This window comes from Lemur catta, chromosome 11 (assembly GCF_020740605.2).
Source record: "Lemur catta isolate mLemCat1 chromosome 11, mLemCat1.pri, whole genome shotgun sequence".
In the NCBI taxonomy this organism is placed as follows: Eukaryota; Metazoa; Chordata; class Mammalia; order Primates; family Lemuridae; genus Lemur; species Lemur catta.
The window spans coordinates 77,332,790-77,350,335 of record NC_059138.1 but is presented as its reverse complement, the minus strand read 5'-3'; the positions used below and the strand labels follow the sequence as shown (position 1 = coordinate 77,350,335).

The window sequence follows — 17,546 nt, the reverse complement described above, 5'->3', positions numbered from 1 at the left end:
GCTAGAGTGCTGTGACATTCATTAGCCTAGTTCACAGCAACCTCAAACTCCTGGGCTTAAGCAATCCTCCTGCCTCAGCCTCCCAAGTAGCTGGAACTATAGGTGCCCGTCACCATGTCTGGCTAATTTTGTCTACGAAAAAGTAGACATGGGGTCTTGCTCTTGCTGAGGCTGGTCTTGAACTCCTGACCTCAAGTGATCATCCTGCCTTGGCCTCTCAGAGTGCTAGGATTATACGTGTGAGCCACAGCACCCAGCCTTCCTTCACTCATTGCTCAGATTATAAAACTGCTCTTCTGAGATGATAGTAACTTGTCAGTAAACAGAAATTCCCTGAAGCAAATATCACCAAAACTCAGACCAGAAAAGTTGTAGCTCTTTTGGTACTGTCAACAGAAAAAGATGGAAACCTGTGTGTTTCTTGGAAGCTTAGATTCATTTGTTCATACATGCATGTGTGCTTATTGAACATATACTACATGATCCAACATACTACATGATGATACTGTGGTCTAGGTAGAGATGCACTATGTGCACAGGTAGCACAACCCTGAAATAAGGGGTCTAAAGCTGTGACACCTGATTCCAGGGAGGGATATAAACAGGGGCAGATCTGGGGGCTCAGTGAAGAGACTGATCCCAGTGGGCTTTGCCGAGGTGAGCCTTCAACAATAGTCAGTTTAGTAGGGACAGGGTCTTGCTCTTGCTCAGGCTGGTCTCGAACTGAGCCCAGGAGTTTGAGGTTGCAAGCATCTATCATGTGCCTCCTGTGTGCCAGCCTGTGCCCAGTGCCAAGGGTACAGGGATGAATAACAGACATCCTCGTCCTCAAAGCTCACAGTCTTGTGGCAGGGGAGAGGAAGGGACATTGCTATAGCATTTCATTCAGAGGAAGAATGGGAGTTCAGTCAAGGCCTTGCACTTGTCACCAGCACCTATTAGCCTGAGCCCTAGATCCTCACAACAGGCAAAAAGCGTTTTCTACCAAAGCACAACCTCCCACAGCTTCATCCTCCCAGTGTCAGCACACCAGGTGAGAAGAAGGGCAGGTGCACTAGGGAAGAGCATGTTCTGGTGGTCTTGGTTCCCATACATCGGGTGTAGGAGACAAGCATCCTTACTGTTGGAGTTATTCAAAGGCCAGCCACTGTGTTGCCCTCAGAATCCTGTCCACATGGCTGCTCATTTCAGGTGAGGCAAAGGATTTATATGTATGTGCTTTGGGCATAATCAGACCCTTATCCTTTCAGGAAAGATGTTGCACCCTGAGCTATGGAGGGAGCCAACGCCTGTTCCATATTCTAAGTGTACCCTCTCCCAGTCCATTCAAATGCTTTAAACATTTAAATCCTCTCCACTGGCAGGCGTTGCAAGCAGCCATGGCAGCTACTGCATCATCTCAAAAGAAGCACTCCCTTGTAATCAATTATGCTCATTACACTTGAAAATCCAATTTCTGACAACATGCAATTTAAAGAGGTCCTTCAAAATAATTTGTTTGCAATTATCTGGGTTACTAAAATTGCCTTCTGAAACTAATCACTGGGGGAAACATTAGATGGTTTCTTTTCTAGGGCAAAACTGGCCCTTCAAGAAAGGACAGGTAACTAAACAGCTAATAATTTTTAAATGTATTAGGTATACAGATAGAGATACTGTGTGCTTAAACTATTTTGGAAGCATAAAAGGAGTTGTCCCTTTCACTGCTTGGGTGTTTGGGGAGGCATTGTGTAGCAGAACTTGAAGGACGCCTGGGGTGAAGACCTGAAGGAGGTGTTGCATTTAGAAATGCGAAGAAGGAGAAAGGGGGTGGACAAAGGTGCAGAGCCTGGGTTATGGATATTTTTGAGAGAATAATTTGGTTATAAAAGCAAATTTCAGTTAGTGGGGGAAAGGGAGAATTGAATCCTGACTTGCAAGGTGTTCTTTGGCAAATGGATAGGTTCTTTGAGACTCCATTTTGGAGATGATGATGCATATCACAGAGTTGATGCAAATAATAGAAATTATATGTATAAAGCACTGAGAACAGAGCCTGCACATGGCTAGAGCCTAATAAGTGGTAGCTGTTATTTATGCAAATTGAAAAAGAAAATTAGAGGTTTGCATGCAAAGTTAGGGAAGCTGGTGGTTAAAATATCAACCTATACCTAATATCTTATAACATTCTCAGCCTCCCAGTGATGCTGTTGACTGGTTGCCCGTTGCTAATAAGAAATCCAGTCTATATCTGTTTTCTGTGGGTCTGCACTGGATTATCCCAGGCTATTTTGTTCATTGCTCTTTTTTTTCCAGAGCACCCTGATTTCAAGAAAGCCTACCTTCCACGGGGCATGGGGCACTTGAACATGTATTGTTATTAAACTGATCAGAAATGGATCTTGGTTTTCTTATCCAACCTGATTTACAAAGCCAGGGTAGGCCAGAATCCATGGTTATTAAGAAAGATTAAATAAGTATTTGTTTGTAACTCTTAGAGCTAAAAATCATTATTCCCAACCAACTATGCATGAGTAAAACAATTTGCAAGTCTGATCAAGATTGATTAATTTCCATTCAGCATTTAATAATTTTTAACATTTATTTTCTGGTATAACAATAGCATGCGTTTAGATTACGAATGCAGAAATACGAAAACTATATATGCAAAAGAAAATAAAAGTTATGTATGACCTCTCTAGCCATATATAACTATTGTTAAAATTTGATGTAATTCTTTTTTATTTGCTTTACGATGTATAAGTAAAAATTTTCCCCATAAATTGGGATCATAATATAATATTATCTTGTATTCTGCTTTTCCATTTCTGTCTTGAGTATTTTATCCTGATACTGAATATTCTGATTTTAATGGCTACATTATATGGAATATCATTGTTGAACCTTCCTCTGTAACTGAGCATTTAGGTTTCTAGCTCTTCATTGTTCCATATAATGTTATGCACGTGCAAGTTCAAAAGTCTCTGAGCCTACTTCTGACCATTTATCCAGGATAAATTCCTAGATGTGGAATTCCTCTGTCAAAGTAGATGAAAATTTTAAAGCCCTTGATATGTATTTTCAAATTTCTCTCGAGACGTTTTTTGTTTTACCAATTTTCTCTCCCAGTTAGAAGTATAGCAGAGTGTCTATTTCTCTATACTATTCCCCTTTCATTTTTCCCATTAGATTGTTTACATTCTTATTATTCATAATGATTCTTTATAAATTGAAGTGATAATTATTCACAGTTTTTAAAATATCTTGCAATTTTTTACTCCACTCCAGTTTGTCATATGCCTTTAACTTTGCTGATGGGTATTTTTTATACATCCTATTTTTATTTTACCAGAAATTGCCTTTATGTTTTTTGAGTTATAAGCCTCTGTAAATGTCAACATAAAATAGTATATAGTGATATGCCTTTGCAAATGCTGAGAAATGTATTGTACTCATTTGTGAGTTTTTAATGTTGATTGATTTTTACTGTCAGCTGGAGCACTTTTTTTTTTTTTTAAGAGACAAGGTCCCACTCTGTCACCCATACTGGCAGACGGGAGTGCAGTGATGTGATTATAGCTTGCTGCAGCCTCGAATTCCTGGGCTCAAGCAATCCTCCTAACCCAGCCTCCTGAGTAGCTGGGACTACAGGCATGAGCCAGCATGCCTTGCCTGGAACATTTCTTTTTCTTCTTTTTTTTTTTTTGAGACAGAGTCTCAACTCTGTTGCCCGGGCTAGAGTGCCGTGGCATCAGCCTAGCTCACAGCAACCTCAAACTCCTGGGCTCAGGCAATCCTTCTGCCTCAGCCTTCCAAGTAGCTGGGACTACAGGCATGTGCCATCATGCCTGGCTAATTTTTTCTATATATACTTTTAGTTGTCCAGCCAGTTTCTATCTATTTTTAATAGAGACGGGGTCTCGCTCTCGCTCAGGCTGATTTGGAACTCCTGAGCTCAAATGATCCGCCCGCCTCGGCCTCCCAGAGTGCTAGGATTATAGGTGTGAGCCACTGTGCCCGGCCTGGAACATTTTTTGACTAAAGTTTTCAGAAAGTTCCTGTGGGAATACCTTCTAAAGCCTTAAGTGTCTAGAAATGGCTTTTTATTGTTTTTGTGTGTTATTGAGACTTGACTATTCAAAATTCATATAGTATTTTGGTTGGCTTTTTTTTCAGTCACTTTCTCTCTCTATTTTTCTCATTCTCTCTCCCTTTCTTTCTCTCTGTTGGTAGGTAGTTTAAGTTGGCATTTCAGAAAATTATATGAAGGGATAACTAGACCATATTATTTTTAACTATGAGCCTATCGTACCAGAAAGGCAAATTAAATGAAGAAGTGAGTGTATTTCTCCGGGACTGTGCAGACATTCGGTGTGGGATAGAACTGGTTCTCCGTTGGAAGAAATGTAATTTAGCTGCTTGCTATTGGCCATTTTCATGAATCTTATCCCCACAGATAGTTTGAAATGAGAAGCCAAGGAAAGAAAGGTGAACCATGTTGTTTGCTTTCTACTCGTCTGGAAGCCTAGGAGTGCAAGGATGCTAAACCTAAGACCTGGAAGGTTAATTCTCTATATACATGCCATCACTGGAACATGTTAGCATGTACACATTAACTGTGTTCTCACCTGATTTTTCTCATTGTAGGTAAATGTCATTGATACTAATAATTTCATCCTGAAAATATAAGAGAATCTAGTTTTAGTGGAAAAGACCCACCTCTCATTGATTTATTTATTTTTCTTATTTATGTGCTTGCTGGTTTTTGTCTATGCATTTTGAGTAGTAGCACTTTGGGTACTGTACAGGTGATCACACCAATATCACCTATCTCAGAGACATGAAGCAGACATAGGTGTCAAACAGAGAAGGTGAACGCCATCGCAGGGCCACCCACTGGAAGGTGATTGCTGCAGAGAAAGGCATATGGTGGGGCAGGATCATATCTGGTTTGGTCATGATGTCAGAAGAGCTACCATTCATTGATTTAAACATTAATTGCCTGATAGCTGCAGTTGAGCACAACAATATTTGTTTCTGAAATGTACCTCACCCCCAGTTTTTTTGTGGGATTTTTGCTAAATTTCCCCTGGAAAATTGGTCTGACTCAGTTGTCAAATAACTTTTTCTTGCTCAGATAATATTTTATGCTGTTGGGTAGCAAACCAGAATTTAACACCTTCAGTTTTTATCAAACTTATTTCCAACTTGGTGATATTTTGAATATTGAAAGTTTGCCATGGATTCAGTGGGGATTGTGTGAGGGGTCGTAAATTATTTTCTGGAACTGATACCAGATTCTGAGAATGAATGAATTCTCCTCCCCCTTTCCTCAGTTTCCCTCTCTGTAGTAACAACAGTCATCTTTTTACTCACCTACATTAGCAGGCAAGGAAACTAGGAAACTAGCATTTGCCAAATGGCTAACTCTTTCAAAATAAGACTTGAGAGTTTGTATATGTTTTAGATTATGCCAACCTAGGTTGCTGACGATGGAATATGTACAATAAGGTTACAATGGCAGATAGAGGAAGTCACACTCATGGGGTACATTTCATTTAGACAACGAGTATTTCATGCGTGTATGCTATCTTCCGGTGCTGTGCCACGCACTGGGAGTTTAGTGATGGAGATCACATCTGAACCCTGTCCCCAGGGCACTAAGGAAGGATGAGAGGAAGCCTGAGTGAGCATTCTAGGGGGCCTTCTGAGTGTGGCCCTGAACCCCACTGAAGATGCTGTCTCATCTTCATGCAGGGGCATTCTTTCACTCTTTGGTTGTCCCTTTCTGTAGAAGTCATATTACACTGAACATGCACATAATTAGGTTATTTGTAAAGAAATCTTTCCTTACTTTTTCAATGTAAATTATAAATATATCCTGTTTGGAAGTAGAGTGTCATGAAATACTGAATAGAAACATTTAAAATTTAAATAAGTCATTCTCAACCCTGAATGCATGTTAGAATCACCTGGAAAACGTTTAAAACATTCTATATTCTTGCCCTTCCACCTCCAGAATCTTATTTGGTTTATCTGGAATGAGGCCAGGTCATTTGGTTTGCATGGATGGATGGATGGATGGATCAGTGAATGAAAGGATGGATGAAAACTTCATAATATGTTAAGGAGGACACCTCGGGTAAGCAAATGCAAGGGCAGGAAAAGTAGAATAAAGCCAGACATCAGAGACATCTACAAAATACATGCCATAAAGCCTCATGAACATGGGAACCTGGACCAAATTTGGCGTTTGAGCTCTTTAGCAGCTAAAACAAAAGGAAATGTGATCAGGTGCATAAACACTCTGGTGTCCACTGGATTACAAGTAAACCCATTATCTATGACAGCTAGCTTTTTTTCGGGACCAGGACAAGGGAAATAAAGTGGACCCATGATAATAAGGTGTGGGACATTGATGTAGTTTGGATATTTGTCCCCTCCAAATCTCATGTTGAAATTTGATCTCTAGTGTTGGAAGTGGGGCCAAGTGGGAGGTGTTTGGGTCATGGGGACAGATCCCTCATGATGGCTTGGTGCTCTCCCACAATAATGAGTGAGTTCTCACTCTATTAGTTCATGCAAAAGCTGGTTGTTTAAAAAAGCGTGGGCACCCCCTCCTCTCTCTCTTGCTCCCCACTCTCCCTAAATGACACTCCTGCTCCCCCTTCGCTGCCTGTCATGAGTAGTAGCTTCCTGAGGCCCTCCCCAGAAGCAGTCGCTGGCGCCATGCTTCTTATACAGAACTGTGAGCCAAATAAACCTCTTCTCCATAAGTTACCCAGTCTCAGATATTTCCCTTAAAGCAACACAATACCAAGACAGACATGTTTAACACATGTAGAGAAAAGTGCAGTAATGCTTTTCCCAGTGGAGGTTGACGGCACAGGCTGGAAGGCCTTTTGAGTGAATTGAAAGCTTGATGCGGTGAGTCTCTAGAACTTAGGCAGGACTGGTCTCTGTTGGGTGCCTTCCATGCGGGTTACTCTCTACAACCCAGCTCCACCTTGTTGCCTCCAAGGCCCTGCAGGATCTGAACCCTGCCTTTCCTTGGTCACTCAAAGACATCATGTGGCACTAATCCCTTGCCAAGTTTTCTTTAGCCACACTGGCTAACTCAGTGTCCTTTAAATACACCAAGCTCATTCCTGCCTCTTGGTCTTTGTATTGTCTAGTTCCTCTGCCTGAAATGCTGTTTCTTCCGATTATTACACGGCCAGTTCTTCGTTGTTCAGGACTTGGTCAAATATCACCTTCTCAAGGAAGCCTTCTCTGCTTTTTTCTCTAACGCCACCCCCCTTCCCTGTGTTCCATCATGTTACTCTGCTTAAGTTTTTTGCAAAGCACTTTTCACAATCTGAAACTATCTTACTCATTTGTTTACTTAATTGTGGTCTTTTCCATACATTTGTCTTGCTTGCTGCTGTATTCCCAGTACCTACATCAGTGCTGGACATTTTAGCTGCTCAATAAATATGAGTTGGATGAACTAACCAGTCTTTTCATAAGCACTTGACCTGTGCAATTAGGCTGTATTTTTGATTATGCTCAGAGCCAGGCACTTTTATAATCTGCCAAATTGGAAATAATGCTGATATCTCATCAAAAGGGAGGACACAGACCAGGCACCTGACCAAACTAAAGGCCACTTCTCATCTTATGGACAGTTTGAGGACCATGTTTTTTTCATAAGGCTTAATTATCCTCTTCCTACTTTTAAATTCGCAGTGTTCTGAATGTGTATTTTTCTAGTGGTGGTTATTTTTTCTGACTTTTTTTTTGTAATCAGTTATTTATATTTAAACTCTAGGTCTTAAGTAAACCTACATGAAATTCCAATTTCTACTGTGGCTGTGGGAAAGTTTTTGTAATGTCTCTGAGCCTTATTTTCACATTTGTCAAATAATAGTAGCTGCTCGAAGGTTGGTTAGAGGATGAAAAGAAATAATCCTTGAAAAGCACTTAGCATAATACCTGGCACAGAGGACACATGCAACAGAAGCTATCGATAATTACAATATTAATAATACCATTGCAGTATTGGTTTATTAATTATTATCTTTATTTTTATTTTCTCCCTGCCCCTCCTCTAACTTACTATTTTCAGAAATGGCATCATCATGAGCCTATTTTGTTGGTTTCCTAAATATATTAACACATGCCAATCTGACTTGAATTAACCAACAGTATACCCAAATACTCAATAAACACCTTAGGTCCCCTTAGTGTGCTCAAAGAGGTAATTCTCCTAATGGCCTGACCTCTTTTGCTCTTTGCTGCGCCTTTCCTGACTTGCCGTGGACGCAGAGGAGAAGGCCAAGAAGGAAGCAGAGGAAAAGGCTCGCCTGGCCGCGGAGGAACAGCAAAAGGAAATGGAAGCCAAAAGCCAGGCTGAGGAAGGCACATCTGGCAAGGCTGAGAAAAAGACATCTGGAGAAGCTAAGAATCAAGTCAATGGAACGCGCACAAACAAAAGTGACAACCCTCGTGGGAAAAATTCCAAAGCTGAGAAGTCGTCAGGAGAAAAGCAACAGAATGGTGAGTAGACTTGCGCTGGTGAAAGGCTCTTTTCCGGGCGTTAAAGACATGATGAATGGAAACTGGCAAACAGCTTCACCCATGACAGCAGCCCTGGGAGGCTTCCCTGCTCATCCAATTCCTGCTGACCCCACCTCCCTGGGCCGTGGGTGCCATCAGGATCCCATCAGAAACAGCCACCAGCTCACCTGTGCCATTCTCTCTGGGGAGATTTATGCTTTTCTGGCCCTTCCCAGCTGCCCTGGAGACTCTAGCCAGTGCCTGCCTGCCCACCAGGTGGAAATTACTATTGATATAACATTAATATAACCCCAGCACAGTCCGAGTGCTCACTGCCCAGATGGGTGGACAGTCAGTCTGCCGTATGTACTGTCTCCCTAGAAGGGTGAGGCCCCAGGTCTTCCTAAGACCTATTCCTGTAGTAGGTGTCCATGTGTCTATATGTGCATACATCAGGGTGACCAGGCAGCCCAGTTTGCCTGGAACCGAGGAGTTTCCTGGGACACAAGGCTTTCTATTTTAATACCAGAAAAGTTCCAAGCAAACTGGGTGAGCTGGTCACCATACTGTGCATGTAGTTATTGATTTCTTATATTAATATTTAACATAACAAATATTGATTAACAAATAGTTTCCAAGCACTGTGCTTGACACTGGGGATTTAGAAATGGAAAGGCCACAAGATGCTCAGGATTTCTTAGGGGACATGGACGTCCTCAAAAATAATTCTAGTGAAATGTGAGCAAGTAACAGTAGTGACATGGCAGATAAATGCCCAAGGAACACGTGCAAAGAAAGAGACGTTATCTTTGTTGGGACTGGGGGTTGTGAGATGGGGAGATGTCAGAGAGGGCTTTGAGAGGAAGTGCTGTGTGTGAGCTGAGTTTTAAATACTGACGTTTGCTGGTCAGGTGGGACAAAGAGACTTCTCAGCAGAGAGAGCAAGATGAGCAAATGCACAGGCATGGAATTGGCTCCCTTGTTTAGGGACGGGCAGTAAGTTCAGAGTCACTGGAGTTTGCAAGTGCCAGTTTGTGGCCTAATAACAAGGTAGCTTAGCAGTCAAACAGACCTAGGTCCAAGTCACAGCTCGGTGGCCTTGGCCAGGTTACTTAACCTTATGCTGTCCTTATACAATGTATGTAGTCATACCTGTTCATAGCGCAGGCCTGTTGGAGACTTCAGTAATTATCGTGGTAGTAAAAACAACAAAACAATAACAACAAATTGGTGACTACACACCAGATGCTGTTTCTTTTGCCTGGTAGGGCCAGGTGATCTCAGAACCTTGCTCTAGCTATTATGCTGCAGGGCCTCGGTAAATGATTTCTGTATGTAAAAGTGCTCAGCACAACGTTTTCCAATAATTTTTACAGTTGAGCATGTGTAATTTGTATAATCAGAGAATGATATTTTAATATGTATAATAATAATAGCTCATATCACATTCCAAGAACTTTGCATAAATTCTTCCCATTAACCTTGATGACCACATTAGGAGTTAGGGAAGGTCATGATCCGAACGTGTTCATCCCTTTTCTGGTTGTTCTTAACTAGTTTACTTTGTACTCAAGTGCATCATAGTCCAGGAAAAAAAATGTTTAATTTAATAAGAATTTATGGCGCACCTGTTAAAGATTTACAGGGCAGTGCAAGACACCCCTTGCTTCCCCTCCTGAGGTCTGAGCCAACTGAGAGACAGAGACCCAAGTCAGAAAGCCAGTGATCAAGATACCAGCTCCACAGCAACTGGAGCTGACTCAGGAAACATAGACTAGGCCTGCAGAGCATGTGGTCTTCACATACCTGCTTTGAACTGAGGTTCCCCAGCCAGACATGGCAGAGCCAGGCAGGTGCAGGACTCCCCCCACACCCCAGCAGGCTGCTTCTGGAGTGACAGAAAAGGCACATGTCTTGTAGAAAGCACACCTCAAAAGGAGATGGGATGTGAGTGGCTGGGCTGTGTCCCACCTCCTAGATAAATCCCTCCTCTCAAAGGAGGGGGGTAGGTGAGGGGTGGTGAGAGACGCAAGATGTGTTGCTTCCTTCCTTTCGTTATTTTAGCAGAGTGGGCTAAAATTGTCTTTTCCATTAATAAAAGCAGTGATCATAAGAGCATTATAATTTGTTGAATGCTTAGCATGTACCAGACATTGTATTATATTTGAGATTTTACCTGCATTGAATCATTTGAAAATACGGACAACTCTGTGAGGTAGAGACACTCATTCCCATCTTGCAGAGGGGGAAATTGAGACTCAGAAAGGTAAATCACTTGTGGAAGGTCAGCAACCATTGAGTGGAGATCTCGAGTTAATCTCAGTTATATGTGAGTCTCAATTCTCTATTCTGTAACCAGCTTTTCCCCACTAGGTTTGGTGCTGTCAGAGGGAACAGGGGATTGGAGAAATGTGGAGACTTAACTGCTGTCCATAAAAAGCTTATAATGTGTCTATTCCAGAGGTCACACGCTATGGCCAGATAGTAAATATTTCAGGTTGTATGGGACGTGGAGTCCTTGTTGCTACTCAGTATTGCCATTTTATTGTAAAAGCAGCCACATAATACATAAACAAATAAGCAAGCCTGTGTCTCCATGAACCTTTATTTATGGAAATTGGAATTTGAATTCTACATAATTATCATATATCATTAAATATTCATCTTTTTTCCAACCATTTAAAAATGGAAGAGCCACTCTTTGTGGGCAATACAAAACTAGGCAGTGGGTCCAGGCTTGGTTCATGGGACATAGTTTGCCAACCCTTGGTCTAGTCGGTGAGAGAAACCAATGAATACAAATAAGTCAGTCACAGAGAAGGTTATACATCCTACCAGAGAGGTGTAAATAAGGACTCAAAGAGGGCAGAGGTGGCAATAATTTGCTTTGAAGTCAATTAGGGGGAGAGCCTAAAGAAACAAAATGGAAGCTGGAGTCTTCAACTAGGTTGGCTTGATTTTGCAACTGTGTTTCTTTCCCAAAGTAAGCAACAGTCTACCATTTCCCTTAAAAATTAAGTATTAAATGAGAGGTGGGAAAAGAAATCAATTTAGAGCGGTAATAAGAAAGGCTAATGGTGGTTTGGGACTGTGTTACAGCAGCCTAATTAAAATGATTTATAACTTCACAGAAAGGTTCTTTTGCTTCCCCCGTTTATTGAGTAATAGCTCACATTGGCCATTACACCATACAACCCCTGGGAAATTACCTAATGGATTCTGCTCAAGGAATATCATCAAACAAGCATGTGTCACTTTCCCGGCACCCTTCTTTGTGGGCTGCCAGGGATGTTTCCAGGTTAGAGCTGAAAGATGTTGGTTAGGGGAATTCTCGAGGTTTGGGCCCTTGTTGGCAATCACAGGATCCTCTAAGCTTTGCTCTCCATCGAGGCAACTTCCTCCCAAAGCTTCCCCAACTCTGGCTGAGAAGAGAGGCTGCCATGGGCTGCTGCTAGCATCAAGCAGACTGAACCAGAAGACATCTGGTGTTGCTGCAACTGTAGGTAAAGCTTCAGTTCAGAACAGCCTGAAAAGTTTAAAATAAAGTGCATTAGGGGTGTGAAGACTCATTTAGGGAAGTAGGAACTAGTTTGACTACAGGACTCGAGATTCAGGATCTTTGAGTTCATCTCTGGCATCCTTGAAACATGGAAAAGCCAGTATTTGGACTGTTTCATCGGATTCTAAAGGAATCCTCTTTTGGACTACGTCCTCCACTTAAACTCCTCCTGTTTGGACCCCGACCAGAGTAGACTCCCCTTCTCAATCCTTCTAGCAAGTTCATCCCATTTCAGAATTAAAATGAGAGGAAACCTGGGAAGTTTATTGACTGCTAACTTAGCTTAGGATTTGTCAAATTCCATTAAAAGTGTGTGCTTTGTAGAATATATCACAGTCAAAAATGGTCTTGAATTATCCTTAGATAACCATTTCTTTATAGATTCATAGGCCAAAGGCATTTAGAAATGGCAACAGTAAACAGAAGTCTGAAATCTAAAACTTGAGCTTTGTAGGGAAGTTGTAAATACAGTAGAGAGCTCGGCTTCCAGAATCAGCCCGTCTGGGTAGCTTTGTTAAATTACTTTGTCGCATCTTAAGCTTTTCAGCCATAAAATGAAGGTGATCATATGAGTTTCAGGTCAATTCCCGACAAGTCAACTTAAGGAAAATTACTTTCCAGGAAGATCAATTGGCCATTTGCTCAAGAGCTGTTAGACAAATGGCTTAAACCAGATCCACGGTAGCTGACAGGAACAGTTTTGCTGCCAGAGGGAGAAGCAGGTGCGAGTCCATCATAGCGCGTGAAGCACATGCCGGTGGGCGGCCCACGCCACTCGCATGGGTGGACCGGCCAGTGTCTGCCGATAGGGCTGCAGTGACGTCAAGAAAAAACTCAAACCTGGAAAACATCCTCAATCATTTGGTGAGTTGGTTATTCAGCAGATTGGCCGTGTAGGGAATGAATCTTTGATGAATCTGTCTACTTTCAATAATATGCCTTTATAATGGAACTATTATAAGAAGTTAAAGAAATGATTCATGCAAAGCATTTAGCACACTGCCTGGCACAAAGAAAGCGAAAAAAGACAAATCTCTTCCCTCGCACACACACATCTTGGAAGCCCTGCCTACTCCAATTACGATGACAGTCTTTTTTGCTTCAACAAATACCAGTATTTGAGTAGTAATATATGCTTGGTTTTATGCAGGCTAAAAAAAAAAAAAACAAACACTGCCATTAGTAAAATTGCTAAATATTCAAAACTTGAAAATAAGTCTGGGGGAAGGAGTCCCTGACCTTTCCACGTCTCACTGGCATGTTGTAAAACAGTCCTGCCAAAGGATTATTATTAATAAATTATCTTAGACAGGAGGTAGCGCACAGATTGCCAATATTTCTGGCTTTGCACAGCTCTGTGGCAGCTATGTAACTCTGCTGTTGCAGTCTGAGAGCAGCCATAGACGATGTGTAGACGAATGGGCAGGGCTGTATTTCAATAAAACTTTATTTACCGTAACAGGCTGCTGTCCAGATTGGCCCAGGGGCCATAATTTTCTGACCCCTGCTCTTAAAGAACAGGGCTATTTTTATAACTTTGCTTTTTACTATTTGATTCCAGCCTAGGTACTGTAAAGTTAGACGCCAATTTATAGATTTTTTTGACTGGTAGAGAAGATAACCCCAAAGGTTATGGCTTTATTGCCCTGTAGAACTTAACCAGTTTTGTCTCTAACCTAGCAGTCTTATTTTAACACATTTCTAAAATGTCTAGAAATATCTAGTTTCTTAACTGCTCTTAGAACCTCCCTACTTTCTCACTGGTTCCCTCATAAATGGGTTAAATACATTTTGATATGTGTTCATTTTACAGCTGTTAAGAGTAGTGTTTTTTAACTTTTACGAATTACACTTTGACAAGATAATTAATTAAAATAATAACTGTCATTGAATGATATGCCAGATACTACATTCAGTACTTACATACTTTAAATGCATTTATTCTTATAATATGCCTATAAAGTAGGTGTTAATATCCCCATTTTGCAGATTTTCCCTCACTGCATACCCCAGCAATAAAGCTGAGCTACCCTTCTTGGGAGATAAACATGATTCACTTAAGTACAAGTACCCTGTTTAACAGGAACTTCCAGTCTCGATTTCCCAATCGTAATCCAATTTCCAGAATCTAACACGTGGTTACAAAAGATATTTATACTCAGACATGTACTCCCTCATGACTTTCTTACCTTGACAGGTTTAAAGATGTTTATAACATCCCCTCAGCCGTATACATACACTGTTTGTCATGTTTATTACCTTCAGGTGACTTGAAAGACGGTAAAAATAAGACAGACAAGAAGGATCACTCGAACGTCGGAAATGATTCAAAGAAAACAGATGGTAAGACTATCATTCTCATTCCATTTTTCCATAAAATGTGCAATTTGGTGCAAGCTTGTTAGAACCATACCTAAAATTGAAATAGTGGTTGTTAATATATTCTTATACCCTGAGAATAAAACATTTCACTATATTTAAAGAGTACTATTATCCCTTTTTCAGTAATTTATCGTACAAATTATTGTTCATCCTTCCCCTCCACCACAGTCTCTCATCACAACTGCTTCCCCTACTCTTTCTTTTCCCAATGACCATTTTTTCATCTTAAATTTTATAAAAAGTTCATTCTGGCCTTGCCGGTTGGACAGCTGGAATGGAGTAACACATACTGCTAATATATTTACGAGGTTTTGATTGTGAATTGTGCGACATAAATAGGAAATGTTCCGTGTTTTCAGTTTTCACATTTTTTTCCGTGAATGAGTTATCACTTTTGGTTAAGACAAAAGCAGAACCAGTAATCTGTTCAGCATCATGTTGGGAGGCAGCGTGCATGGTTGGAGAATACGGTTTGGCCAGCAAGAACCAATCCAAAACTGAAGTTAGAATGAACCTATTGAATACACTGTAATGTGCTTCATGAGTATTTCTTTCATTCTTTTCATAAATAACAAGCCACTCTTTTTAGAATGTGAACATTCAAATTATATTGCCCTCCAGACTTTGAACTGTTAGAGTGAGAAGTCTGCTCTCACCTCTTACATAAACCCCATTGTTTCAGCTATAACATGGGCTCATTCCTAGTTATTCCTTCATACATGGACATAACATTAAGCTAAACATGAAAGTTTCCGTGGAGTGTTTTTTGTTAGAATCCCAGACTCTGTTTGAATCATACCTCCCTGGAGGCATCATATTTGACACTAAGCTATTCTTTGAATAGTTCGATTAGAATACCTTTAAAGAACAAATGCTGGGTAATCAGGTTGAAGAGTAAGAAGAAATTTGAACATAACTCTTCACACATCTATTAAAAAGGAAGCTTTCACCCCTGAGCCATGATGACGTGCGCTCTTTACTTGCGTGCATGAAATCAATTCTCAAACCTTTCCTTTTAAGACCATTCAAATAATTCACTCCAGGTGTCTTACTTATCACATAATACCTGGAGAACACATACCTGCAATTTTTCACCGACTTGCTTATGCAGATGGAAATCACTTAACTAATGAGTGTGCCCTCCTTGAATCATTGTAACTACGAATTGAATTACACAGAGATAAAATACAATTCAAAATGACAGTTTCTCAGCCAGACTCTGTTATGGGTAAGGCTTGTTCAAATACTGGAGGTTCTTTGCCAGACTTTATTAAACCCAAGTCAAGGCAACTCAAGCCAGAAAATGGGAGGAATGGCGTCAGCTATCAACCCAGCACCTGAACACCTGCCCTATCCTGCATCCGGCGATGCGCCCACTGCTCTCTGATCTAAATTTCTACAGCATAAAAGCCTGGCATAAATCAAGTCACAAATTTGTAATATGTGATCTTGAATCTTGTTGCATTTTTGTATTGTGGTACAAACATCTGCTGTGATGTTGTCATGTGGCCATTACGGATTAAATTTATCACTTTCAAAAAGTCCTTTTATTTTAACTGTGCCCCTTTTAACTGAATTACTCCCAAGTATTTAAAAGAATTAAACAGTTTTGAAGGGAAAGTGATGAAATAGATTCTATATTCTATTGTACAAGTAAGTGTAAAGTTTGATTGTTTAATGAACAGGATTCTTGATCTCTTGGGGCAGTAAACAGGCTGTAATTAATAAAGAAGCAGCATTCTCTGATGTCTAACCCTCTTTCCCTCCGTAACCCTAATGTTCCAATGCCTCAGGTGGGGCCTGGTGTGCCCATGTACTTGCAAGTTTGCACACAAACATAAGCATGAACAATTTGCATTTTAATTTCACCTGATGAACTGACATGACATCAGTCATCATCACTGCTTTGGTATCAGCAGAACTTAGACCATTGAGCTCAGTGATTTGTACTATTTTAGTCCAAAGTCTTTACCAGAACTAAAGCTAATTCTTGGTGGCATGAAGTGGAAAAGAATTGATCAGTTTTACTTACCCCTTCCTTTTTGGTCATTAAAGCCAACTTCAGAAAATTAAGAAAAGGGCATACATATCAGATATATTGATATTTTACCCTATGTGGACATAACCAGATACATTTTAAACATTTCTTTTTTGGATCCTATTATGTGATGACCACAGGGAGTCAATTTAACTATTTCTAATGTCCTACCCCCACTCTAACCCCTGGGAACCATTGGTGACCAGTTCTCTCTAATTTTCAAGAGGGAGTATCCAGCTACTATTCATGCCCAGTACGATCTAACCCGTTATGGTTTATAGTTGTAGCATTGTAAACATTCAGAGAGAAACACAACGGAAACTGGACCACAGTTGGTTATTCCCAAACTCACGTGAGCCCAGACATGCACAGGGGGAAGTAGTGTGTATTGAAAGGGTAAATTACATCCTGGCATAATGAACATGTTGCAGTTGTACATCATCTCTATAAGGCTACTCAGGTACTATTTAATACCCTGCAGCACTAATTTTCTAACTGACTTCAAGGAATGGATGTTGTTTGAAAGTACCTTGCTTATCCCTAGGGAGAAATGTACTAACATAAAAAGTTTAGGTCTCTGAGCCAAGATTCTCCTGGTGTCTAAACTTTTCCACTGTCATTGGGAGACTTGGGGGGTACCACACGAATGAATTTTTTTCAGTGCATTTTTAGCCATGTTTGTAATAACATAGGCCCTTGGATCTGCCATAATTTATTATAGTCGCCCAGAAATACAAACTTGCCCTTAACTTTACTTGACCATGTTAATAGAGATGTAGGAGATAACCACCTTTATGTCTCTCAAATGATTGATTATAACTAGGCCTTGCATGTTTATTAGCCAAGTGCCAGGGAGGGAGTTCAGTAGGAGTTTCTCCTTCATTGAATATTCTGGGAATTGGAGTATTTATGAATGTTGGTGCATGAAATTTAAAAGTCAGTTGTGAAGAGTGAAAAAGGTAGACAGAAGGCAATCTATGGATGTCTGCTCTTGCCAAAGAGAGGTAACAAGAATTGGATTTACCCTCCCACCTGAAACAACCAAAAAAA

At 40.7% G+C, this 17,546-nt stretch overlaps 1 protein-coding gene across 7 annotated transcripts in view; it reads left to right on the top strand.

Annotated features, from left to right (window-relative positions):
- Positions 1-17,546, top strand: part of PDE1C (phosphodiesterase 1C) — a 483,316-nt gene that overhangs the window by 419,832 nt on the left and 45,938 nt on the right. For all 7 annotated transcript variants that reach the window (XM_045564386.1, XM_045564391.1, XM_045564387.1 and 4 more), the window contains 2 exons: positions 8,287-8,517; positions 14,342-14,419. In XM_045564386.1, coding sequence (XP_045420342.1) covers positions 8,287-8,517; positions 14,342-14,419 — 309 coding nt within the window. The remainder of the gene's footprint in view (positions 1-8,286; positions 8,518-14,341; positions 14,420-17,546) is intronic.